Genomic DNA, 27,770 nt, shown 5'->3' with positions numbered 1-27,770 from the left:
TACGGTAATCATTATTATATGAAGAAATAATATTTTGCTCAGATACCTTCTCGAACGCTTCTTTGAAATCCGGTCCACCTTGGGACGTGGGCATGAAATGGATACTTATTTTGTGGTTGCTTGCTATTCATGAACAGCGAAAATGCAATTTGGAGTTTCCGTATGAACGCGAAAACATGATCACGCTCACGAAGGTGCGAAAGCTTCCATTCCGTAAAAGGGAGACGAGGGCGGGAGAGAACTCTTTTCCGACGTACAATTTTTTTCTTTCTTTCTCTCTCTCCCTCTCCGTCGAGCGGGGGCGAAAGGGTCGGCTTTACACCCACCGCAAGGCGAAGGAATGATAAAAAAGGAATAAAGAAGAAGCCGCAAGGTTGGCGAACTGGTTTGTCCCCGCGAAGCACAGCGCGGTATTTGTTGTAAGTGGAATGCAGAATGGATCCTAAGGAGTGGCTTGGAGCCGGGGGAGGAAAAGGAGAATGGGAAGGAAAGGATAGAGAGAGAGGGAGTTGAGCAGAAAAATAGGTAGGAGAGGAGCGTTACTGTTGATATACTTGGGTTTTCAAACTCCCAGGACCTTATTCAAACGAAAGAAATTCCAGTGTTGATAACTAAACGGCACAACGTCTAAGTCGCAAGTGGAATCCGTGTGCAGATAGCTAAAGGGTGAACCAACTATGTTATCGAAATGATCAAGCTAAAATAAAAATATAATTATTAAAATCACGCTCCTCATTTCCACAGCAGCAAAGTTCAACGGCTGCTATAATAACAATATTGGTAGTTGCGGAAACAAGATGGGGAAGACTGAATTTTGGCTCCAAATTTTTATGAAATTATTGACATTATTTAAGTACTGAATGCCATTTCGAATATGGACATTGGATAGGATACATATTACGTGGACTTCAGCCCACGTCACAAAAAATTTATGACGCATGTAAGTGAACGGATATACCCATGGAAAAAATAGAGAAACGATAATTTTCTATTTTTTAAAAGAAATTGCTGCAATTCATTTCAATTGAGTAGATCGCATACTTACTGAAGGTAAGCGAAAATAATTTTTCACCCCTACACCGTACGTCCAACACTTCCGAAATCTGGCGCGGTCAATCCCTTAGTTCTCAAAGAAATCCGTCGTGTGAAAGGTGAGACTAGAATTACAAACAGAGAGACTCCCAGGGTGAGTGGGCATGCGTATTTGTGTGACAAGAGGGGACTGCGAAAAGAGGGAAGATCTTTTGGCGTCGCTTTGTTCACCGGGAGTATTATTTAAATTCGTTTGCCAAACGTGTTTGGCGTACTCCAGGAACTCCTGCGACACCGCTCAATATCCGCGCGAAAATTGATTTGGCAACCTTGGGCGAAGGCCTCCTTTGTGGTCTCGAGGAAGGGAATTTGGACATTCCTTGTTCTTATTACCTTAAGTTGATTTTATACACGTGCAAATCTTCAAATGCAGAAAGCTTGGCAAGATGCAAGATGGGCATTGCCGAGGCTGATTAAGGTACCCATTAATAAATTGGTAGAGTTAAGCTTTATTACAATCTAACGGCTATAGATCTGATGTTTTGCCAGCGTGTGTAAAACGAGAAATGGGCAACAAATTAATAGCGATAAAGATGTTAATTACCTCATGGATGGAAGTGTGAAAAAATGATTTGACCTGGATTCAAACATTTGATCACCAAACTGCCAATAGTGTGTGCATACTGGTTGGTTGCATCACCTAATAAGATACGAGGTGAATTTCGATCTATGTGTTCTTATTTCCAGTCTATAAGGCAAGCGTATCTAAATGAGTGGAAACAGTGTTCAATAAGCCTTAGCTATAAAGAAAATTTTATACCTTTTAGAATTGTAGCCAAATAATCAAAGTAGGTAGAAGTAGTTGTAGTGATATTAATTAGGGTAGACGATCAAAAGCTTATTTTCGACATCTGGAATGGATGGTAGCTTTTTGGGGATAAGATGCTAAAGGAATGTGGTTTAGGTGGCGGGACACCCGGCGTCGGTATTAGTCTACATTTAACATATACGCCAAAGGGTCCAAAATTCACAACCGACGGATGGCATATTCCACTTAAAAAGCTCTTCACATAGCATGCCAAGCAATGATCGGGATATCACTGAATAATTCTGCCATTTTCTGGACTCCAACCCGGGCCATCTGGCGGAGAACCCAGTGCATTAGCCGCCGAACCATGCCGCATTGGTTAGCTCTGATAGCATACTGATACAGCCCTGGATCTACGATCATCGTCAGTGGTCATCAAATCTTGGATTGATAAGACGCAGATTTCCGCCTAGTTCTCCTTGCTTCATATTTTGTACCATTACTTCTGTATTGTTATACAGATATATTATGTAGAACGTTTCCTTATTTATAGTCGAATCTCATTCTATCATCATTCACTTTCTATTCACCACGTAGTGAGTGCTTTCGTGACGTATTTCCTCCAATGACATTCTGCCTACTTCTTTTCCTCATTCAGCTTTGAAAACTTGAAAAGAGGGTCAGCCCCAGTTGATTTTTATGCTCTCATGTTTACGTCTGACATTAATTACTTCATGTAACTCATTCAGGGTTTTTCTTGGTAGTTCTCTCAGTTTACTTTTCTTTCTAAATATACCTCCAGCTATTGATACTCGATTGTCTTTACATGTGCCCAATTAATCAAGTACTATATATTAACCGTGTTTGGCATTTACATTTCTTCCCCCAATCTACGCAAAACGACCGCATTTTATATTGGATAATGTGGTGAATATTGTAATAAGTACCGTCATATTTAATGTATTGTCATAATGGATGATTCACGCAACTAAAACACGTATAATGCTTACAACCATTTATGCTCTTGTAATAATCTAGTTAAAAGACCAAGACGTAAGTAAACTTGCATGAGAACTAAAAGAGAGAAGAGGATCGTGAGGAAAAAATGTTTCGAGGCATAGGAACATGGAAGAGAGAGGATTTAATTGGAGGGTGGAGAAAAAACGAAGAGGGTAGTTTTTCTCCCACACTAAATCTCTTCCCCTTTTAATTATAGTAGGTAGCCATAATAGAATCCACGTCCGCGAACTTTACCCGATATCTAAATCCTCAGATACCCGAAAAACCCGCACCAGTTCATTATCCACGAATAAAGTACAGGAAAAATATAAATTGCACGAGTATAATTCTGGCCAGCTGAAGTATAATTCTTATTCAACATTACAACAACAGGCGAGTCCATGATATGAAATTAAGGGAAGAAGGCTGCCAAACGGGCAGACGCACAAGAAGTGCTTTATACTCAAAATTTGCGGCCTAAACAATAAAAAAAACATTTAGTACTAACATTCAGACAATTGAAGTGTAAAATATTACTTAACCCAAATCTAGATTTCTTGAGCAAATAAAAATAATCGTCCCTGGTGGGTAGTGACCTAATACTCAATTTCAAACGCCCATGCAGCGATTGTAAGGGTAATAGATGTGTAGAAGTGGATAGTAATTTTATAGCAGATATCTGCCTTAAGGGAGGGCTTTGCTTTTAACTAAGCTCCTTCTCCCTCCAAACCACCTCCATTTTTCATTCACACCAGCCACATGGGATGGCCAACCTGTTAAAAATAAAAATAAAAAAACCAAACCAAATAAATTCGACCGAAAGGGTATGCGAGAGTGTGTGCGGGGAAGAGAGAGAGATGCGGCCAGATTTACGAGCCATTTAGTCCATTCCATTGAGGATGAATTGGGAGAGGAGGAATGGGAGGGAATAGGAGGAGGAAAACAGGGGTCTCGTACGAAAAAAATCTAAAATAAAATACCTTCCCTATTAACTATATCGCCACCATCTTTCCTCTCTCCTCACCCTTCGTCCACGAGTGTAGCGCAGAATTATATCCGCGCGATAGGCGCCTCATAGGGGTGGGTAGGGACGGATATAAAGGGGAAGGGACGCGCAACGAGAACCTCTCGGTCTCATAGCGGAGCGCCATACTTCAATCAACCTCCCATTTCTCTCGTGGTGCCCCTAAAGGCGGAGGAAAAGCGCGAATATTAAGTTAATAAGAAAAACTGTATTTTTAAAAGTAAAGCTAGGAAGACAATAATATATTTTCATTTTCTCTCTCTCTCAGAGAAATGTAAATAAAAGAGCCTTGCGAAAACACCTAGTACCTAGTGCATAAGCAAATCATTTTCTGGACGAAGACATGCATTCGCGGTCATAAATCAGATCTACGAGATATTTGAGAGACGATCATTCTCACAAAATAGTGGCGTAATGTCAGGATGCAAAAGGTAAGTATATGGGATGCTGCGCATAGAAAAATCAACCATGTGCCCCTCTAAATTTGAGTCCATAGATATCACTTTAGAAAGTGTAGTCTAATGTATTGATTTCGATGCATCGTCGCTTTCCTACATCGATATATTACCAGATCAGCTGTGAAAGATTGATAAAATGGGAACTATCGTTTCTTAAATAGCTTTTACCGGCTAATATACCAATATTAAAAAAAGGTTTTGAGCTAAATGCATAGTTTACCTGTTCAGGTTGATGCATGAATATATCGCAATATTGTCTAAATTATTCACGTATTTGAAATCTAGCTATATTCTACTTCATTCCGGTAGTTTTGTTCTTCCAATCGTTTACTCTTAGGTACTCTTGATCTGCAGTTGTCATCATACCGATCTCGATAATTTCATATGAATACAGAATACATGAATCAATTGAAGTCATAGAATGAAGCATACATTAGCGATGTTGGTAGACCAATTGGAAAGAAGATCAGTGACTTATTGGCCGAGAAAACTATTCATGTATCATTAACTAACCAATTTTAAAATATATGATCAACATTCAATATTCACCTAAAATCAGGGTTGCGTGGATGTGAAAGTGGATGTTTCGGCTATGCTGGGGATGACTCAGACGAAAAGAGAAGGAATCAATATTTAAGGAAGTCAAAAATTCACCGACGTGAGACCTGATGTAGCACCTGATGGCTGCGGCATTCGCAGAAATCCAGTTATGGAAGGGTGAGCGAGGAACCAGAGTTAAAGAGGGAGGGTGAGGAAAGTAACGGCGAGAGGAGAAGAAGAAGGAAATACGGCGCGGGGAAGCGACGAAGAAGACACCGGATAAGACCACCATGTCATTGGGAACCCTCGAAGAGTTTTGACACGTTTCATCCAGTTGTTCGTCATGCATTCATGGCATTTCGTGAATGTCACACCACATCGTGTTTTCGAATAATGCCCAATCCATGCCCTGCGCCATTAAATAGAAAGCTTGATGAAAAATTATTAACAAAAAATACAAAACTTTTGTTTTAATTTTCACACACATTCCAGTTTTTTTGCTTGGGAACTTGGATACTAAAATTCGTACCATAAAATTGAAACATGGGTGAGCATTGAGAAGAAGGGAACGAGTAACCATGGTCGATATAGCAACATAGAGAGTAATTCTGAAAGCGTCAAGCCATTAAGAAATATATTATCGCAACTGAGATGGTAGCAGAGAGTAGTTTGGAGAACGCTGCCGAGAACGTCCTTAACCCGCGAATGAAAAAATGATCCACAGGCACCAACTGACGAGAATGAGAAGCGCATGACAACATAGATTTTAACGAGTGTTTAGCAACCGGTTGGTGGAGGAGAAGGGGGAAGAGGGAGGGACGGAGGAGTGGCAGTGAAAGGGAATTGAGATGAGAATAAGGGAGTGAGGGATGAAAGAAGAAAGGCAAGGGTGGAGCATGCGATAGAGGGGGGAGGAGGTATGGGAGGCAGGAGGAAAGGAGAGGACGTAGGATGAGCGTAAGAGAGAGATCTTAAGAGATGAGTTGGTGCGAGAAGGAGGTGAGGAGGGGAGAAGGCGAAACGCGACATGCCTTGATGAGGAGCGCTGCGAAATGGGAAGGCGGGCGGGGAGGAGCAAGTGCCGGGTGGGAAGTGAGGGGTGGGGTCTCGGTTTTGGGGCGGAGGGGGGAGGAGGAGGTCGGTTTGGAGGAGAGGATGAGGAAGGCGGAGAGGGGAGTGACAGGAGAGGGGTGGGAGGTGGGGAAGGGGAGACAGGGAGGGAAGTGGGCATCGAACTCGGCCGTTGCTTGGCAACGCACCCAAGGACAAGCCCCGCTATACATAGGCTCTGACGTCAGGACGGGAGGAGCGGAATGGGAAAAGGGGGGAGGGTGAGGAGGAGTAGGGGGAGGATGTCGTGGGAAGGGAAGGGAGAGGAATGGGAGACGGTAAGGATTTCAGGGAGAGAGAGAGAGGGAGAGGGAAAGAGAGAGATATGGAGGCTGAAAGCGAAGACGGGAAACGAGGGAAGGGGCGAGAGGGAGGGAGGTGGCTGAGAGGGTGAGAGACGGGAGGGATAGGGACACACGTATAGGAGAGGGATGGTGCGGTGAAAGTGACGGGAGGGAGGTGGAAAGATGAATAAAGAGGTGAGGAAGGGGAGTAGGGAAATCATGACGGAGTGCTTGCTAGTCCGGAGCTGTGTTTATTATGAGTGAAAGAGAGGGACGAGACGTGAGAAAGGAAGAGAGAGATAAAAAGGAGTTTAAAGTATTTATTTATTCTTTGTTTTTGTTAGGGTTAATCCATTACGTGACGCGCTGACTTTTTAGCGCTTAAAATGGTTTCCCTTTATGAACTTATCTATCCATGGACATTCCTGTACATTAAAATGTATCTTCTAATATTCTATGTTATACGTGCATTATAAGAAAAAATACATTTCAGATCTAGGATATAGAACACGTTTAACACTCTCCGATGAGGCGTTCGTAAGGTGCAACATTTTACATTCGAGTGACATCAAATGTAGGTTGCGCGGAGAGGAAAGCGGGAAAATGTGATTTTTTTAGAAACGTACTAAATGGCACGCTCTGATTACAAAAAAATTTGTCACGTAAATTAATGTTGCTTTCTATTGTCAAGATTCAATGAACGTGAATCCATGGAAAGTCCTATTACGGTTTAAGTATTCGCAGCTATTTTGAAATCTACGCCGAAGATAAGTTCTTAATATTATTTTACCAAATGTACTTGATCCAGCATGATCTATGAATCAATCCCACTTAGTTTGTATACAAACTCTAGGCCTACTACCGGATTTTCCTTTGAAGTAAAAACAAAGGATGGAAAAATTCCATTTCGCGAATCGGCAACTAAGTCTTTGTTTACACGGTACCCTACATGACACGACTAGGTTTTGTGTAAATCAGGATCCCACATCAGACATGTACGAGCTATTTTTCAAATTGCTAAACGTCAGGAATTAACAAATGAAAATTGTGTTGTGTATGTTTAATGAAAAAATAAAGGTGTTAACCCATCCGCGATAACTTTTAATAATTATAATGCGAAATTTAACACATGGATCCCAAAATCGTTCAACAAGCATCATATCAGCACACTTCAATCTATCATAAGAGTTTTTTTAAACTAAAGTACAACGGTCAAACGATGCATGGATTTTTTATTCCAAAATACTTAGCCCAAGGCAATACAATTTATTTACCAAATATCTTCAAGAATAGCGTAGTAGAAAAAGCAAACCATTATAATGGGACTATATGAGATAGAGATTTTAACCTTCGTCTCTGTAGGATTAATTCTTAACCAGGATTATCCGTCATCTCATACGCTTTAGTTAATCCGAAGATCAATAAAGAGAAGTTAAATGAGACAACAACGACACAAATGAACTCCCTCATAATTCACGCTATCTTTGAAAATCACTGCACCAACCAGAAAAATAGGTTGCCTAACATGCACCGTAACAACACTTCAATATACAGGTATGACATTCATCTTCTGGAAAAATCATAAGTGAAAACCGACACCGACACTATCTCATATATATATATATATATATATATATATATATATATATATATATATACTGAAATATCCGACAGCCCGTTTTATACCTATTTGCAAAGTAAACGATTGATATTACCTTTAATTATCGATAAAATACGGTTTATGGAATAAACAAAATCAAAACCATAAATATGCGTTACACAATATCGGAAATGATATGAAGAATATCCTTAGGTTTCACTTTACCGTTTCAGAATCAATGGAGAAAGTTAAATAATACTCATTTGTATAAGCTAACGCTGAGCACATTTAATTTAGTTTGAACTTAGTATTAATGAAACGCTATAGACGAAGATTAATTTATGTTTCGCACAAAATAATTATCACAAATACAGAGCATCAGCAAACATATGTCGAGTACACCTCCCCCATTCAGAATATTATAACGCTTTCATGATGGCAAAATTATGGATATAACTGAACTCCGTCGTGCCGGAAGTCATAAATCACAAAGAGCACCAAAACCAAGGGTCAAAGAAAACAGCTCTTTGAAAAAGAAAACCGTATTTCTAAACAAATGATAAAACAATGTCAACCCTCAATTGTACAGCCCAGGGTAATGTAGGTAGTCAGAAGATATTCATACTTGATTTATCAAGCTTGACTCAATGGTTTCAGGAATAGGTAGGTTCTTAGTTCTTCGGATATGAATTGACCTAAATACCTTAAAGCAATGAAAATCAAGAAAATATCTTTTTTCTTATGTGGTTGCAAAGTTACCTCATGTATGAAGGAGATAGTTAACGACAGTGTACAATAATAATAATAAAGTTTCGGAATCTATTCATTTCAGTTTTATACACTCAATAGGGAAAAAGTGAAAAATGATATTGATGGACACCAACTCGGAAACTCGAGAAGGTTGTTTTGTCTGTTACTCCAAAATCTATTAAAGCGATACAATATTCTTCCCTGTTTAAAAATAGGATTTTCTCAGTACAGTTCCAAAATTAATTTGAGGTCTTTTAAAAGAATCCAAAATTATCCGAGCGCCTACCCGTTCCTCTCCTAACTCGCAACCGCCATTTTTCAAGCGTAAACGAATACTACGGGGGCACCGTTTTACTCAGGAAATAAGACCACAACCCAGACATCACGTGAAAAACACAGAAGACTAGCCAAAAATAATCCCCAACGCCCATTAACTCATGAGGGCTCACAATTGCCACCTTAAATCCAGCACACTCCTCCTTTCCACTCCTCCAAACTAACCGATCCCATCACCCCAACCTGTAAGAAATCCTCCTTCCCTATTTCTCTCTAACACTCACTTTCTCTTCCTACTTTTCTCTAAGAATTTCCTTCCGCTTTCTGTTACCCTCAGTAAATATCTTTATCACTTCCTTCATTCTCACCTTCTTCCTGTTTTATTCAGGGAAAACAATCTTTCTTTATCAAACTCCACGTCGAATATATAAACAGTATACGAACCTTTATGTAATAAAGATAATCGTAGAGTTTCCAGAGGATAGACAATGCAATGGGAGATACAGAGAAAACATAAAAAATAAACTGAAGTAAATGGCATATTTTCCAGTATTTAAACCATAATGCAAATCTCTAAAGAGGGAAAGTGATTATCTCTCCACTGACGTAAAAAATGGGTTAATCACCCAAAAGGCTGCCTTTTGGTTTGTTCTGTATACTTTGGTTTATTTATGCATGTTTTTGCCTGCCTCTCTTTTGAAAAAATCTTGATTGATTGAAAAAGCTGATTCCATCAACATTATGCAGGAAAATGAAATAAAAGTTCGAAAACTTGCTTCAAACTGCTTCTTCCCCCCTAACGAATTAATCCACTCTTTGCCTGCCTTTCTCCTGCAAACTCTTCTGAATTCTTCTTTTTCCTTCCTCCATCCTACCTCTCTTCCTCTTTATTTGTTTCTTCCTCTGGCACATTCCCTCCTTCAACAGCGTTTGAATGAAGTTATACTCGTATAATAGGATCTTGACTGTTATTTTAAATATGTTTACATTATAGAACTATCACATTGTTTTTCAATTTTGCCAGATTTATTGTCCTTTCGATGGAAAAAAGTATTGCTTTGTTTTTTGTTATTCAATGAAACCTATAAAGATAAACAATATCGATGAAATCATAAACCTATTAGATATATACATACATATATATATATATATATATATATATATATATATATATATATATATATATATATATATACATACACACACACACACACATAAACATACATTCATTTTGTTCAGTGTGCTCCCTTACTAAATAGAGGAGTGTGGGGAGTGTAAGTCACATTATATTTTACGAATGGCAAATGTCTACCAGGTTGGTGAGATTGCGTAACTTCTTTTTGAGTACTCAAAAGATGTTTCCACAGACTACATACTGCTTGGCAAAATTTAAAGAATGATAGCAACATCCCGTATATATTTTATTGGACAATATATTTCATTGATGCACTGATGTAAGTACATTTGCATTCTATTTGATAAAATTATTGAAATGTACATTTTACCTGACATACCTATACGAGTATTTTGACCTTTTTCGGAAATAATTGGGTTCCTTTAAATCTTCGAAATCGTATGTAACACAGTATGAAGAAAGGTAGCTCTGGCTACTTGCCATAAGGGTGTCAAGGTAACTAACTGGCCACATTAAGAGACAGGAAAAGGGCAGCAAGAAACTTATGTCAGGCGTTCGATGGAAGATACACTTTTATTTAAGTGGCTCATTCCGACACTCACGCAGAGGTCGTAATATATATAAAAGGAATCCTGAGAAACAACTGCTTAAGATGAACCCTAACGCTATTGGTATTAAATAAGTTAATGGAGCTTTTCAGGGGCCAGCTATTCCGCATGATAGTTGTAAAAACTTCGTGACGATCATAGTCTAGGTTTCTATAGCAAGAATCTATAGTCGGTTATAAGTCACAGAAAAATTGGCTTAAATTTGCTCACCATGCTTAAAATATTTTAGACTCCAGCTCCACAAGCAGGCTATCAATAGAAGGCTTACTAATCTGCTGTCTCGATGATGATTGTAATCATAAAATAGGGACCAATAAATAGTCACAATTACACAAAAAAACAATCGCTACGGAATGCTTTCAACTGACACATCACGTTCATCTAGGTGCCCGGGGTTTCCTGCTAGGCCGGAGGAGGGCAGACCTTCCTTTTGTGGGTATCGGACGGGGAATCATTCCACAGTTACCTTGGCGAACCGTGCCCCCACCCACACATCCCAGTCTGTCCCTTCCCTTTGAAGTCCTCGCGGGCTCGGGAGGCGGGAACTGTGCGGTTCCAGGAACGCGCCGATTTCCTGAAAGAGCTGACCAAGCGAGAAGTCATTGCGCATGCACGTCACGCTTTCCGCCGACGGATAATGGACAAGAAAATATCAGCGATTGGATTTTAGTCCGCCCTGACGATAAACTCATTGTTTTAGCGATCGAGGGAAAATGAAGACTAATGAAGCGACAAGGGAATCTTGCGTACATTATGAATCGGGGAAAGTTCACGCCTAAAAGAGGTCCCTGATGTCCCTTTCGAATAATTAGTCGTTTCTAAAATATATTTTAAGATAGCTTTTTTTGGTAATTGTAAACAAGAAACTACAAAAAAAAGAAAACTGATGGTGTCATGTGTGCATGTATCACGCAGATGCCAGATCATCAACAGAATGTTTGCTATTTTTAATTGGTAGTTCTGACGTTACAAAGTACAAGTATAATGTCAAGTTCATGAAGTGGATACCTGTGAAACTATCATTGAATGAAACTGTTCATAAAGTATAAAAATGAAACAAAATTGAAAAATGACTTTGGAGATGGACCTTTCATTTGAATTAACGCAAGTTTTGTTTTGTGATCAAATATGACAATCAACTGTGTTTTATTAGCATATTTGAATTTCCTCGCGTCTTGTACTTTCATCGGCCATTGATCCGTTATTGTCCAGCAATGAATCTAAGAATCGGCATTGATTCATTTTTCAGTAACGGTTACTAAATATAGGCTACATGTACTAGCGATTAAGAGCAGCTTGAACATTTCCAAAACCTCAATAATTCAAACTTGTAATTAATTAGGCTATATATGATACGGCGAATACTGCGAACATAAAATACGATGGAAGTAGAACCTGTATAATAAGTTTTAACTCATAAATACACCACGGCAATAACCGGGAGAGTATCGCTAAAGAAAGTGTTTGACTTTGATGGCCCCAGATTTTTTCCGGTCGCTTTTCTTTGATATTATATACGCATATCTTTGCCATCATTTGTGAGAGCAAGTTGTTTATGTCTTGGTGCAAATTTTTGTATTTCCTCTAATATTTATATCACTTCTTTGTTGCCACTGCAGCAACCACCCGACCAAATGGCCAACTTGTAACTATTATATTAATAATAATACACTAAAACCTATTAAGCTACCACATACAACGGCTCATATTAAAAATATTTGGCATGATGCTTCAACACAGGGAATAACCACGTCCGATTGCATGTCGTACCTTGGGCATAAATTCGAAGGCATTAAAACTATATTTAAATTATAAATATCTCATTGCACTTCATTTTCCTGTGAATGAAATTTTTGAAGTTTGTCCCTAATAGCCGAGGAGAAAGAACGGGGGGCAAACAATTTTGAGGGAGAAATCCGTTGGGAAAACCCAAATGAGGGAAAGTTATGTGGCATGCATCATTTCGGCCGCCATCATTTCTCGAAACAAGTCCTCGAGTAAGAATTAATAAGATAGATTCAGAACGGGCGGACATTACGTTATGTGTCGGGGAAATGGACTTAAATGCCGAGAGTTTAAACAAGCCGGACCCTCCCCGGCTCCGTTTTGCCATTCCATTCCCTTATATTTCGCCAATTCCAATCCAACTACCCCATTATACGTAGTTACGCTTCCCTCATCTCCTTTCCTACCCCTAGCCTTGGACCTCCACCCATTCCCTTGCGAAAATGAGATAGGAGATTAAAAAATGGATCTCGATATCCTGATCGCAGGAATGAAGAACTAAACTTTTCAAAACACACCATGACAACGATGCACATAAAATATAATTGAAGTGCAATTATGCTAGCTTACACTTGGGTTGCAATCGCGCAGCCGATCTCTATATTTTTCAAATCCGCTGACTAAGTTATTTGGTACTCCCCGCATCAGTATTCCACGGGTCGCGTATTTATCGCTCCTTTTCGAGCCCGCATCTTCGTCCCTTCGTCGTCAACGTTTTCGCAATCGGTCTCACTACCACACTCACCGGTCGCTCCTTTTCAACATCCAGCTCGGGGAAAATTGTGCGTGCTTTTCCGTTCGCGAGTGGGTGAGAAAGATAGGAGAAGGGCCTTGAAATTTAATTCGCCAAGAAGTGAAAGTCAAAAATTCCGAGTTTAGAATATCAAAAAAAAACTTCGCAAAAGGTGCTCGTAAAAATCGTGCTCTGGGAGATACTACATAGCATTTTTTCGTTGGGTCTCACACCACACCTCTCCGCTTCAACCACCACCTCCGTGGACAGGGGAAGGGGGACGAGAAAAAATGAGAGCAAACCGCACTAAACGGATAACCTCCATTACAGGCAGACACCTTCGTTTTGTGAGAGGGGTGATTAGTAGGCTAAGCGAAAACATGAGTTTCGTGGAGCGGTGGACGACTAATCTGATCCAAAATTTAAGAAGCCATACATGAATCACTAATATTCGGATACTTCAGGACCCAACCCTTTCTTACGCCATAAGAAAAGGGGCTCTCGAATCATAACACGAGCATAACTCACGAGCTAACGAGCGCGTCTCTTGTCTTCTGCCGTAATTAATCATCCTCTAACCTAAAAAAAAACTCATGCTTCTCGATTCACGACTTTACACATTCACAGGTAAATATTATCGCGTGATATTTACTGGATTTGAGTCTCTGAAATTTTAAATAATTATTCAAACGCAGAGTTAAGTCTTTCCCTGCCGTGTTATGGATTTACTTGCGGCACTTGAGGATCATAATTCTCCTCCAATGCGAGATTTTTCATTCAATTTCAAATTGGAGCCGATTATTATCACTGCGCCGAAGAAAATAAATAGAGGTGACCCCATTTCCCATTGCTTCTGCCAACCAACTTGGTTGCTCGGCGGCAGCGAACAGCTTAGAGCATCCAGATAAAGCAGTAAGCTTCAAATCGATAGAAATATCGAATTGAAAAAGATAATTCCAATCCGGATACAGGTTGCACGACACGGGACTGTATACGAAAAAAGAAGACCAAGCAACGACCTAAATTCCAAACTCATACATGACAGCAATGCCCAAAGCAAATTCATGCCCCATAATCATACAGCTAATGATAAATACCATCAGTCAGTAGGCAAGAAAATGTATTGATAGATTCCGATGAAATAGTTGAAAATTGAATGGGTAAAAATATTTATTCTATTACCAAAATAGTCTAAAAGAAAACATCATTCAACTGTTACTCAGAAAATGGAAAGAAATCACGACGACAAAAGATATCTGCAGCATGTCCTGAACGTACTGTATGTCTGAAAATGTTCAAAGACAAAGTCTTTCTGTACATTTATTGATATAAGCGGTTGCAATAATATTCATTTTAACATACCTCCGAAGAAACGACATATGAAATACCGTGAAAGTTGTGAATTTTTAGATACAGTTAAAATAACCTAAGTCGTTTCATGTAAGGCATATGCGATAATGAATATTTTAGACAAGTCTATTGGTGAGAGAGATTACAGAAAAATTATCAAAGTTCATGACATATAATCTTCCTCACATTTTATGCATTTTGAAATACTAATACTTTCCTACCTGTTACCTTGAGTCTCCATAAACTTTATTATCCAGTAATATAATGCACAAACATATACATATAAATTTTAAATTTCCATATTTATGCATCAAGTAATAAGTAAGAATAACTTAAATTCCGTTCATTCTTGAAACATTGATATAAGCGCCATAACTTCAGATTCATTAATATTGATAATACTAGAGGGGGATACATTTATGTAGAGCAACGCGTGGAAAAGATAAACCAGGAGGAATGTGAACACATTGACGCAGTCAATTAAATAAGAACACGGTAAAAATTAGATATCGTGGTAGATGTAGAAGAGAAAGCGCAAATGCCATGATAGAAAAGACGGGGAAAATCGAAGGGCAAATAAGTGTATGAAATAAACAGTTGTAGGAAAAAAAGGATAGAGAGAATTATTACTAAAAAGGAAATAATGGAATCTGCAGTCCACCAATCTTCTGATTGAAACACAAGATGATGTTCATCCAGAGAGAGATCAATTGCCGACGTCCCACTGTATCCACGCCCGAGTTTATGAAACCTTATCTTAGCGGAATAGCTACAGAGATTGACAGCATAAAAAAGACATTTGAAAGTATTAAAAATCGAGTCACGTAGTATCGGCTTAGTTTGCTTCTCTGAAGAAGGAAGCGATGATGATACACTAAAATCATTTTTTGCGACACCAAATTCGTGATTTCAATAAATCGCAGTCATACACTTGACCAACCTTTCACTAACTTCACGGAAGATTCGTGAATACAATCATCCCTCAACTACAGATGACGGCTCAATATTCTCTTCATGCGATCCCGTGACTACTGGTTGGGTTTGATGTGAATCAGGATTCCAATACTCAAAGCTACCTGCCAATTTACGTTGGCCGTTAAGAGATGAGATGATGATAAATCCGTTAAAGCGCCTATTACATAGCGCTTGAATGTTTTTTTTCCACATAAATACTATTTCTAAAGTTTATGTCACGAACTTATACCATAGATTTCAAAGGGTTTGAAAATTGCCATTAATAACCTGAGAAAATGAACCTCATAGCCTTTACAAAATGACTCGACCCGCGGGCGACGAATGTTGGAGAGCACTACCATGGATTTTAACACTGCTGCTGTAACGGCGGTGAGTTAATAGCAGGGAAACGCTGACTCGCGAAATTTAAAGATTGATCACCCAGGCCTGGTAAAAGTAAAAAGGGTTGCCAACCCTCCTGATGAGGACGAAGGAACAGAATTCAGCTTGGCACCGAGGTGGGCTGGGAGATTCTCGCAAGGTTTTGGAGGCAGGCAACCCTCTTCAAATATTCCTTATCGAGTTTGAGTGGAGGAAGCGTTGAAAAATGGGAGGGGGGATGAAACCAGGGGGGGTTGCTAGGAAAGGGGGATGATGAAGAGGAAAGAACGGGGAGGCGAAGAAAATAGGGGGACCCCGGTACTTTCTGAGCATCGTCTCGGGATTAGCTCGCCAGTCGCCCGCGAGCACGCACGCACTCTCACTCTGCGGTCATAAATCACGGCCGCACTCAAATTGCGGATAAGCTAAGGACAGGAGGGAAAGGGAGGGGGGGAATCACGGTGCGAGGGCTGGTTTTATGTTATACCTATTTTATTAAGTCCTTCCCTTCGTCATTATTCTGGCAACTTCTCACATCTCCACCTGGACCCCCACAGCCACGCTCTTAAATAAACTTCGCGCAGTCTTTCCCATCCACGTGTAGTTCCCTATTTAACCTGCGAATTCGAACATACCACCACCACGTGGGCTCCCCACAGTTTAATCGCAAACCCCAGACTTACTTGAGGATGGTATTACGTGACTCCATATGTTCTGACGCTAAACGAAAAGGAGAAACGTAAGACTGATATGGTTTTTTAAATGTTAGAGCAAAGGGCTCCAAAATCTGAAATGAAAAACACTCCGAAGAGATTAAAGGCGCTAAGAGGTACGAGGTTGGATTTAATCCATGCTTTGTTACATGAAATTTTCAAAAAATCACATTTCTAAATAAAATACGAATTATAACTAGTACTTTGCGTTTCACCACGATGAGAATGAGATGACAAAAGAAATGCTAGGTGATGGAAGGCATCAACAAAGTAATTGCATGGTCCCCAAATTATAGTCAGTAGAGTTACCAACAGGATAGGAGCGAGAAAACGTTCAGCTCAGATTATCGGAAAGGTCACTTCAAAGTCATATCAGTAAATGAGTTATGAAATGAGGAGTAGTTTTCTTTTCTCATTTGCCATTCTCCGTAAGAAGAAAAATCAATCATAAAAAGGAGGCTTGGAAGATCTTTCAATTTTGACAAAAGTGACCGTTGGACTACAAATGCTTCGAAAACCGATGAAACCAGTTAGTTTATTTGGTTACCAACAACAATTACACACCATTTTTCAATTGGAAATAATGCAAATCCTCATTCTTCTCTATTCCGTACTAACTCTCTCTCGCCCCTCAAAAAATACCTGACACAGTCGTGGGCCCAGGAAGTGTGATTGAACCGATTATTTGGTAGCGCATGACGCATAAAAGCAAACAAGTATTCAATTGTAAGTACAGGCAGGCAAATCACTGCCATGCCGTATTAAAATTCTTGCGCCGACTGCATTAATGATTAATTCCGCCTGCAGAGGACACGCCTCCCACGATATATTTTAGGGAGGGAACACGCTCCAAATCTGCAAGAACAAAGGGTATGCAATAAAAAGGAAAGGAAAGAGATAGACGAGCAAAGCGTTTCGCACATAAACCAAGACAAGACTCGAAAAAAATGCTTGCTTTTGCGCATTGTCCAGGAGAGCACAAGCGGTCCGAATCTCTAAACACAAGAGCGCTCAGCGGTCCCTGGAAATGAATTAGGCTGGGGTGGAGGGTGGGAGGGGAATATTGGTAAAGGGGAAATGGCGGAGGGGGAGAAGGAGCGGAGATTCATTCAACGGTCCGCGGTTATTCGGAGCCAGGAAGGGAAGGGAGAGGTGCGTGTATGTGTGTGTGTTTATGAGGGAGATTGAGAGGGAGAGGAAAGAGGGAGCTCTTAGGTTTGCAGGAGCAGGGGAAGTAGGTTATACGAGCAAAACGGAGGAAGACGGTAGGGGTGAGGAGGCGCTACTCACACCAGCGGGGATAGCGCTAAATAAATTGCACTCCCTAAGCTTAATTAACAGTCGCGTGGGAGAGGACCAGAGGGTGAGAGAGGGAGAGAGAGAGAGAGATGTAGAGTTTTGGCCGTCTCGCCCGCTGCGCGTCTGAGCCTCTTAACTCACACATATCCTTCGAACGCTGGCGGGGATCTCGGGATTCCCAAAGGGTTATCTCTCTGAATGAGAATGCGGAAGGCATCGCATTAATTATCAGTTGCGGACGCGTACACAGAATATAGAAACGGAGGAGAGCCACGAATTCCTTATCCTCTCTCCCTCAATCTATCGTTCACCAACCGCTAATATCCTTTCCTGGTAATGGGAGTAAAGACAGGAGAGAATAAAACGCTTAGAATAATAGCATACAGATTACTGAAAAAGTTGAAGTTGAATATATCTATTTAGCCCCTCAATATCGTGCGCACACCAAACGATTAACTTACTCATGATAAGTTCATAAGAACTGCCAGAGCTTGCATTGCCGAAATGGGTTTATCACAAAGACGAGTTAATACGTCCCGTACATAATATGTAGACATAAGTGAAAGGAAACATGGGAGTGAGGTAGAGAAATAGAGTATCGAATGCAAGGGAATGTCAAGCGGAGGAGAATGCTGAGTACAGAGTTCCTTTCTATTTTATGGCCTATGAAAGAGAAGGGAACTTTGTCATGGACAAAACTATATTCGATAACGAAATGAAATTATTGCTTTAAAAAATAGGCGAAAAGGGATGGGCAGCCTCATATTCACAGATAACGAAGCCAAGGGTTAAGATGTTTAAGAAGATACAAAAGAGAAGGCAAGGAAGGGTGAGGCTATTAGATAATAGATTAATGCAAGAAAGCAATTGGAAACTTGAAATCACGTTAAATGAGGAATTCATAGACGGAGAAATTTCATCGGCGGGAAAATAAGGACGTACTATTTTTTACAAATGTAGGATAATTGTGAAGTGGTTAAAAATTAAAAACAATACCAGCTGTTAGCGAGAAAAAAAACAAGAATTAATGGCACTTAAACATTTTTAGGGCAGGTAAGGAGAATACCATGAAAAATTAAAATTTTTATTACACTAGATTTATCAGTGGTCAAAAACGAAATCGTAGTTTTGTAATTATTAATTTCTAACAATAATTACTAGCAAATCTCTTAACTATAATATCCCCGTCCAATTTAACGGGACTTTAAGCTATCTCTTGAATAAAATTGGCATAATATCCTTAAGAACTTAGAGCTAAGTGAACATTAAATTCACGAATTGCCAGAAAAACTTAAATTCATAGCTCGCAGCTAAGTATTTTTTGAAAAATTCATCGGCGGGGTCTTACTCAGAAAGTGCACCTACTTAAGTTTATCTCATCATCAGTTTTGTATGGATTCAGAAGGAACGGCTTACGAAAAGCCTTAAGAGTTTAAACGGCTCTTCAGCGACGCAAGCTTATTGGATTTTAACGGAAAAATAAGATTATTAACACATAATTTCATCGATCAACATGCCATCTTAAGAATTATTTCTAGCTAACATGCCTTAATAACTCTAAAGTTTGTGTGCGTGGATGACACTATGACCAGGACGCCTGAAATAGTGTTTCTTCAATAAGGGGAAGCATCCGCAAATCAAACAAGAAAGAAACGTGAGTAAACTGCAGGACAACAATACTTGTTCGCACCATTTGTCTCTCTGGGGCACTTACCCGAAAAGAAGTACAGAAATACATACAACGCAAGGAATGAGAATATGTGAAAATAGAAGGTTCTCTCAAAAAGCTCTTATTTTTCTGGAAATGCAAAATGCAGGAAAAAGGAACTAGTAATAAAAGTTCTTAAGTTACTTCGTAGGTTCAGTTAAATGAAAAATAATAATTTCAATTTTCTAATTTGAACAATTTGGTCAGGAAAAATTACACTCTCAGACTCCATCAACTCTCTGAAATGTCGTTGGCATTGAAAATTTATTTGAAAAAATTGAAATATTTTACGTAATTTCTATTGTCTCTCTCTACATTCTGAATTTTCCACTGACATTATTCGTCGACTAGAGATGCAACGCATATCAAGAGCCCAGCTAAAGAACCACTGTTCTGGATAATTATCACTTCTTAAAAATATGTAGCTAATGTTTTGCTCCAAAAGCAGGATAGATATTATTATCATTTAGACTACCGTTTAAGACAAGCTTTGGATGGGCGCAGGCTTCATAATAATAATTGCAGGAGTGTAAAACCCTTAATCAAACTCAATTGACGCTATCATCGAAACATTATTTGTAGCGGTTCGTACAAATCGATCTTCCATTAAGGAAGAAATACTTCGGCGATTTCCTTCAGTTATGACGGCTGGCTAGAAAATTCTAGGTATTTTGAACAAACACGCTTAACAAATATCCATCAAATGCGAAGTAGGACTTCCTGTGAGAGAATGAAATGGTAACTTTCTCAAAATTTCATTTGAATAATCTTTATCATCAAGATGAAGAAAATCAGTGTTTTTCCTAACGTTATTCGATTGTGAAATTTCAAAAACATTCTCAATCTTAAGAGTTTTTTATCTTGCTTCTGCATCCTACCCATAGGCACCTCTATACTACACCTTGCGTTTAAGGTAACGAACCCGCAATGTGCCGACATCTGTTGTTCATTACTTAAACTACAATGGCCGAAAACGTAAAAGAATGAGCGCACAGGGAAAATTCAAACCATGTACAAATGTCTCTCTTACTTCTACTGCTTAAGTGTGAGATCCATCACTTTTAAAAATAAATCATAAGAATCTAATTTTATATTTTTTCATCGAATTTTAATCGAGATTTATGTTTTTTTAACAGGTGAATATTATGTAATTAGGTTAGGTTTATTTTACCTTCAGATGCAAATGGTGGCCTGTGAGCCCCTAGTATATTGATTACCTAATATTAGATTCATTTGATTTCGGATTCCTTCTAAATAGGGTCATCTTGCCAAACCATACTTTTGCCCGTGGGTTTTTTATCAATGTTGTTGACAAGGAAAAGGAATACTTTCCTTGCAGGTGACAGCAATAGCCAAGACTCCATATAATATCTATACAGAAGATACATGCCAAAATATATCCCATTGATTTTTCACCCTTGGACCCTAAACTAAACGGTAGTTTATGGTAAACCTTCTCATGGTCTTGATTTAAGCAACACAATTTGAAAAACTTAAAGTTTACAGGTATGGAGAGACGCGATAGTGTCATGGCAATAGTCTTGCATTATTCTCAAGGAAGCAAAAGAAATGTATAAATAAATATACAAGTTTACAAAAATGTACTTGTAATTAATCAATGGCTACCTGAATAAAATTAATAATAATTTTTCATTTAGTATCAAAATATCAGGTTTTTACGGAATTCCAATCATAGAACAGTGATACAAGAAGTGCTCTGAATGCTGTCTGAACTTATAATAATTATATAGTAATTTTCATCCTACCTTTAACTGGAATGCTGATTGAACCATTTAGGGTGAGATCCGAGCAACTCTCTGGAGATACACATTCCATCTTCACCTCAGGAGGAGCAGCTAACTTTTCTGTGTGGCAGCAAGCATTTCAAGGAAAAAGAATCAACAATCAATAAAATTTAAATTTTATCATACATGTAGAATTGAAAAATAAAAGAGTTCTCCACAATAACACGATAGTTTTATTTTGTAAGAAATACACTTCTACTTTGGTTAAGTAATTGCTTGTTAACATTTTGCTGTCCCCTTTCGTGATTATTTCTTATTATATTGCTTCATTCATGTTAAATGGATGGTGTAAGTGAACCATCACCAAAAATGTAATTGCATCAACATAGAAAATAATATAAAAACAAATGTGAGATCTCAATATTCAATGTGAGGAAGCAAAAGCTTGAGTAGTTGAGGAAGTAAAAGGGCATACGGGTATAAGTGGCAGTTTTGTGATTCTGATGCAAATTGGTTCAAAGCAATATGAGATAGTACATTCAATGGCACTTCAAGCTAGTATGTTTGGATAATGATGTAGAAACTATTAATTATTTCAAAAACTCAATCATTAAAAAAAAAGAAATTAGTTTTAATGAATATGCTGATATTTTACACATACGTTTTCATCTTGTGACCAAATGCCATATTTTAATTTCTATTTCTTCTCATTTTATTTTTTTCTATCTAGGAAGCATCAAGATGTCAGGCTTATGATATGCAACATAAAGACTGAGAAATTTTATGTATCCCTAGAGGGATAGATATGTACTCCAATCCATGATATTGGTAATCTTCCTATTAAATAGGTTTTTTGGATAGGTCCTAATGGCTATGTATTATGGACTTCTTTTCTACCCTATGTTAGTTAATTCAACAATTCTGCTTCCCTAAATTGTTTCTTCTGCCACACATCCCACAACCTCTCAATACCCACCACTCACTTTTCGTGCCATCTTTGAATTTCTCCTATCAACTACCTCCCTTCTCCAACCATATTTAAATACTTCCGTTAACTTTGTCCACTACACTTTTAAATACCCTCTTCCCCTATTATTAAGCCTGTGTCCATCCCCCAAGGTAGTTTTATCGGTGAGATTTATAGGGTAGTTTTACCATGGTGACAGAGTTAGGGGAGTCCAAATGTCACACAGTTATCCAGGATTATGACCATAATTTAGCTGTTATTTCTGAAATAAACTTTGTATGAGACCCATTAGCACACACACTTGGTGCATCTGCACATAGAAACTTGAATTATCAAGAAGTAGGAACGTATTACAGGAAACAAAAATGTATAACATTTTGTAAAAATTGATAAATGTAAGGGAATATTTCACAAATATGCAATGGATAGATTCTCTTTGCTGACCTATGTATAAAATACAATAATTCCCCTATAATTGACCACCAGCAATATGTATCTGTATACAGCTACTTATGTATGCGCACCTTTGTAAATCAATAAAAGTGATTTTGAGTCTATGTCAGTTAATCTAAAATGTTGTACTGTCATTTCTTTTCCCAAAAATAGAGCCAACTTTCAAAGACTGGAGTACCCATTGCAATGAGTGTAAGTAAGGCTGTAACAACGATACGATGACAAATAGAAGTATAATTAAAACATGGGAATAGTTCAAAAATAATATAATCAAATGCACATTTTGAACTACTTAGATAGAGATTGATTCATCATAGGTAGTTTACACAATAGTGGTAGGCAGACTATCTATGATTAACGCTCTAGAGCAATGATAGCATATGTATCATTTGAACATCCGTAAACCTTGTTTGCTCTATTTCTTTATATAAAAAGTTCACATTTTATCAAAGACATTCTATTAAGACAGGCAAATTGCAAGTTTTAATTTGAAAATTGTTATTTTATCTACACTAGTAAATAAGGTGCAATCTAATATCCCGAATAAAATTGTGTTAATTTGTTAAAAATCTTTAAAAAAATTGTCATCTACTATTGCCAAAAAGGCTTTCACAATATGTACTGTTTATTTGTGAAATTGATTCCAGAATATTGCCCTGTAATATTGAACCCATGCCATGCTGTTCACGCCAAATGCCACGAACTAGGTCTGTCAAAATTTCTTCGTATATATATATATATATAGTATTGTATGTATGTATTTTATATATATATATATATATATATATATATATATATATATATATATATATATATATATATATATATATATATATATATATATATATATATATATATATGTGGGTCCGGTAGTCCAGTGGGTAGAGCGTTGGACTGCTGACCGGAGGGTCCCGGGTTTGATTCCCAGGCAAGGCACTCTGGGCACCTGCAGCTTCACCCAAGCTAAAGTGATTTTTTGGGTACCAGGTCTTCCTGGGAAACCATAACCGGCACAGGGAAAGGAACTGGCCCCCCTACCCTGATGTGTCAATTTTCACACGCCGTATAGGGCTTAGTACTGGGTGATCTCTACCATCACCTACTAAACTGACCTTCGCGTTGATTACTGTGTTTATGGTTTTATATATATACATATTATGATGGTCTATTGTTGATTATGACTTTTTATGTATGCTGTGAAAAAACTTCATCAGCCAGGAGATAAAAAATAATGATATGGTTTTATTAATCACTTTTAAAATAAATCTATCCCATCATCAACACTTTTCATTCCAATTAGGCCTGCTAAGATGAAGATTTTATTTAGCATTCACTTTTGCGACAGAGACCTTTTCTATAATCAGCCTCTCATTATATGCATGAAAGCAGCCAGTTAAATGTGCATTTTACATTATACTTATCAATCCCTCCCTCCAATCTTTTGAAAACAATACACATTTGTTTACTACTGCATGGTATGGCATTATATTGATTGGTTTTTGTTTCATTGTACTCTTACAAATTTATTATGATGTAAAAAAATTGTATTTAATTTTCATTCCCTAGATGTTGGGTGTATTAACTGTGATAATTTTATCATTATTCTTACCTATCCAATTCCATATTATTTTCTAATGGACATTTCCAGTGAATAATAATTTTATTAAGTATTTAGTTCTTCATACCTACAAGCCTTTTTTCCATTAAAAATGCCCATGCCCTTCTGTGATGGCTTTTAGTACACCTTCCCCACCGATATATTGGCATTTTTTTTCCATTGTATATTGAAAGTAATCAATAAATTTTCTTGTCCAACATAGGGAATATACAGATGATTTTCTAATAACCTTAGTAGAATACTATTTTTACTATAATTTGAAACAATGCAGTTTATTTTGTTGCAAACGTATGGAGTATTTTGGTAATGAAAAGCAAGGAAATCACCATTTCACATGCAGATTTCATGGTTTCATTGCTCATTTTATCTATACTTTTAATTTGCACTGGAAAATTATCATAATCAGGAGAATACTTTATGATGTTGATATCACATGACCTATTAAAATCTATTTGGTTTTAGCCCTCCACTGAGACTGAGATCTGAAATGGTGGTCAAGGATGATAAAAATATATTTGAGTATATCTCTCAGATACCATGTATGTATTTGATTTCCAAAAATTTTCCCACAGTTATAATTCTGTTTAGGTACCACTTTTGTAAATATTTTAACCATTTCTCTTCAAGATCCATATTTGTAAGTCCAGATATTATCATAGGTTAACCAGAGGTAGACAATGACAGGTAAAACTTTACTAAATGAGAAGATGGGAACTAGTAAAAACAGTTGAGAGGGATTATTTCAAGTGATATATACATGTACATATTTACTTACTTTTATTTTCTGATGTGTATGGATTATCCATGCATATTTTCACAAACTTTATTACAGAATATAAGTGTAACTATCTTGTGTTCTTCTGATGATATAATAAATAATAACGAATGAAAACATGCTAAATTATAAATAAATTAATATTTAAAGTTTAATGGAGTAAAATACTTTTAGAGTTACTGTCTCTTAGTTCAACACGATGAACTTAATTTATTATATCTCTCACTGCTATTACATATAAGCTTGCATGCGGCATAGGATGTTACTGTTTAATTTCACTGGAAGTAACAACAATTTTAAAGTAGTGATTGTAACAATTATTTTATTTTATGGAATGAATAGGATTTACGTTGGGTTTCATAGTTTCTCTTGGTCATATTAATGGACTGATAATTTATTGTGTTTATGATAAACACTTTCACAATGATTTAAATAATTTAACAGTATTCTAAATTCAGTAGGAAACATTATGGAGCCAACACTTAATTATGGAGATTAGTATAAATTAGTAAAGAAATTATGTTTTAGAAGCCAACATGGTGAAATGTGTTTGGCTTAGTTAGTAGACACATACCTGCTGGTCTTTTATGAATTTTTTTTGGTAAATCTATCAGAGCACCTTGATTGTAAGTAAAAACTCAACAAAAGTAGGCAAATTGCTATGGCTTATCAAAGATTAAATGCTACCGATGCTGTAATAGAAGTATATACTAGTTATTGTGGTGAACAAAGAGCTAAACAATGTTGATTTTATATCATTACATTTAATGAAGTACAATGACTTAAACCCTGCAAAGCACCATTCGATGTGGGGGAATTCAGCACTAACATATTATTATTATTAAGTAATCTACCGGTTAAGGTAGGTTTTGAATGGACAAAACTACAAAATAAATATTTTGTGACTCCTAACAAAACACAAAATCCAGCAACCTAGTCTGCATCAGGTCCCTCTGCCTCTCTGAGTACTTCCTTCCTCCCTTCATCCCGTCCAACATCGCTATCCTGTTCTTTCCCTATCCTCGTTTGCCTAACATTCTCCCTTATATCAGAGTCTTCAACATCCCTCTGCTGATCAGTACCCCCTTCATCCATTTTTCCTGCCTCCATAGGATTTCTCCCAACAATCCCCTCTCTTCACCCACCATACCAAGAACTTCCTCATTTGTTTTCTTCTCTGTCCATTTCACCTTCTCCATTCTTCTCCAAACCCATATTTCAAAAGCCTCCAGTCTATGTCTATCCTCCTTCAATGACCACATTTCCGCGCCGTACATAGCTACGCTCCATATAAAAGTTTTTACAAGTCTTTTCTTAATATCCTTACTCAACGTCCCTGTCATTAACTCCCTCCTCCTTGTGAAAGCCTCTTTGCCTAGTGCAATTCTTCTCCTTACGTCCCTACTACTTCGACCGTGTTGGTCCAAAACACTACCGAGATACGTAAACTGTACCTGCTCTAGTTTTTGCCCTCCTATTTCAATGTTAACCTTGGCCTTTTTCATTCTCGGAAATCGTGCAACCTTTGTTTAATATATATTGATTCTCATCCCTGAATTGCCAATTCACTCAGCAATGCTTGCAACCCGAGGGCTTACTAACACACTAGAGCTTGGTCATCAGCAAACCTAACTGATTTTACGAATTCCCCGCCCACTTTCATTCCTCCTTATGATTGCTTGGTGGCATGTATACTTGAACAATGACTAAGTTTGTTGGTTCTGCTTTTATCTCTACTAGTAATATTCTATCTGTTGCATGTCCTATGTTGACTATCTACCTCTTTATTCAGTACTATTGTAACCCATCATTGGCTCTTGTCCCCCCTGCTGTTTATTTTTTTATAACCATCACTCCCAATATCTTCCATCTCACCTTGCATAAACCTAAAATATTGATACTTTCTCTTTTCATTTTTTGCTTAATATCCAATTTTTCCGTCCTAACATTCTGAGATCCTATTCTAATTAATTTGGTCTTCTTCTTCTGCGTCTTCTGTCCTGCTGCTGTCAGTTTTCCTTTGCAAGGGTTTCATGAGATGACAACCATGGCAGCCTGGCCTCTCCTACTGCTGGGCATGACACATGGCCAAGTCCCATAGTTGCCAAGACTCATATTCTCTATAGTGTCTGTCATTATATTCTTGGGAATGATAATTGAGGTAGTTTCCCGTTACCTTCCTCAATAGTGTTTTTAATATGGCGCTATCACTCAATTACCACTCCACTACTGGGGTCAGACACCTTTGCAGCCACCTCACTGAGGAACAGACGCTGCGTGGACTACCTTTTGTCTGGCATCTAACCTTTGACCAATCTAGCATAGGTGACCCTAGCAGGAGCAATTATCATTACTCCCGCCAGCACAGCTCTAGGGGTCATCAGAATGTACAAGCCCTTTCACCACGTCAAGGTTGTAGTTCATGGGAGGGCATTCATATATACCAAACATAAACTTTCAAATTTGGACTCTAAATCTAATTTTTCTAGATTCAAAACTGATCAGTTAACTGTGATAACTACACTAGAAATATATTTTCACCCATAATTTTGTCTGTTGTGAAATTGAGTACTTACTATACTCTTAACCTCAAGATATTTTCTTTTAAAATAATGGCTTTCATTAATTCACTCAATTGCCTATGCATATATTATACCATCTAAGG

At 38.0% G+C, this 27,770-nt stretch overlaps 1 protein-coding gene across 1 annotated transcript in view; it reads right to left on the bottom strand.

The window, feature by feature from the left end:
* The window catches only part of LOC139698388 (homeobox protein unc-4-like), a 383,173-nt gene that overhangs the window by 348,034 nt on the left and 7,369 nt on the right, over positions 1–27,770 (bottom strand). Inside the window, exon 4 of the mRNA XM_071597282.1 lies at positions 21,314–21,412. Coding sequence (XP_071453383.1) covers positions 21,314–21,412 — 99 coding nt within the window. The remainder of the gene's footprint in view (positions 1–21,313; positions 21,413–27,770) is intronic.

This window comes from Hetaerina americana, unplaced genomic scaffold (genome assembly GCF_022747635.1).
Source record: "Hetaerina americana unplaced genomic scaffold, ioHetAmer1.1.p SCAF_84, whole genome shotgun sequence".
In the NCBI taxonomy this organism is placed as follows: domain Eukaryota; kingdom Metazoa; phylum Arthropoda; class Insecta; order Odonata; family Calopterygidae; genus Hetaerina; species Hetaerina americana.
This window is presented reverse-complemented; position numbering and strand designations above follow the sequence as displayed.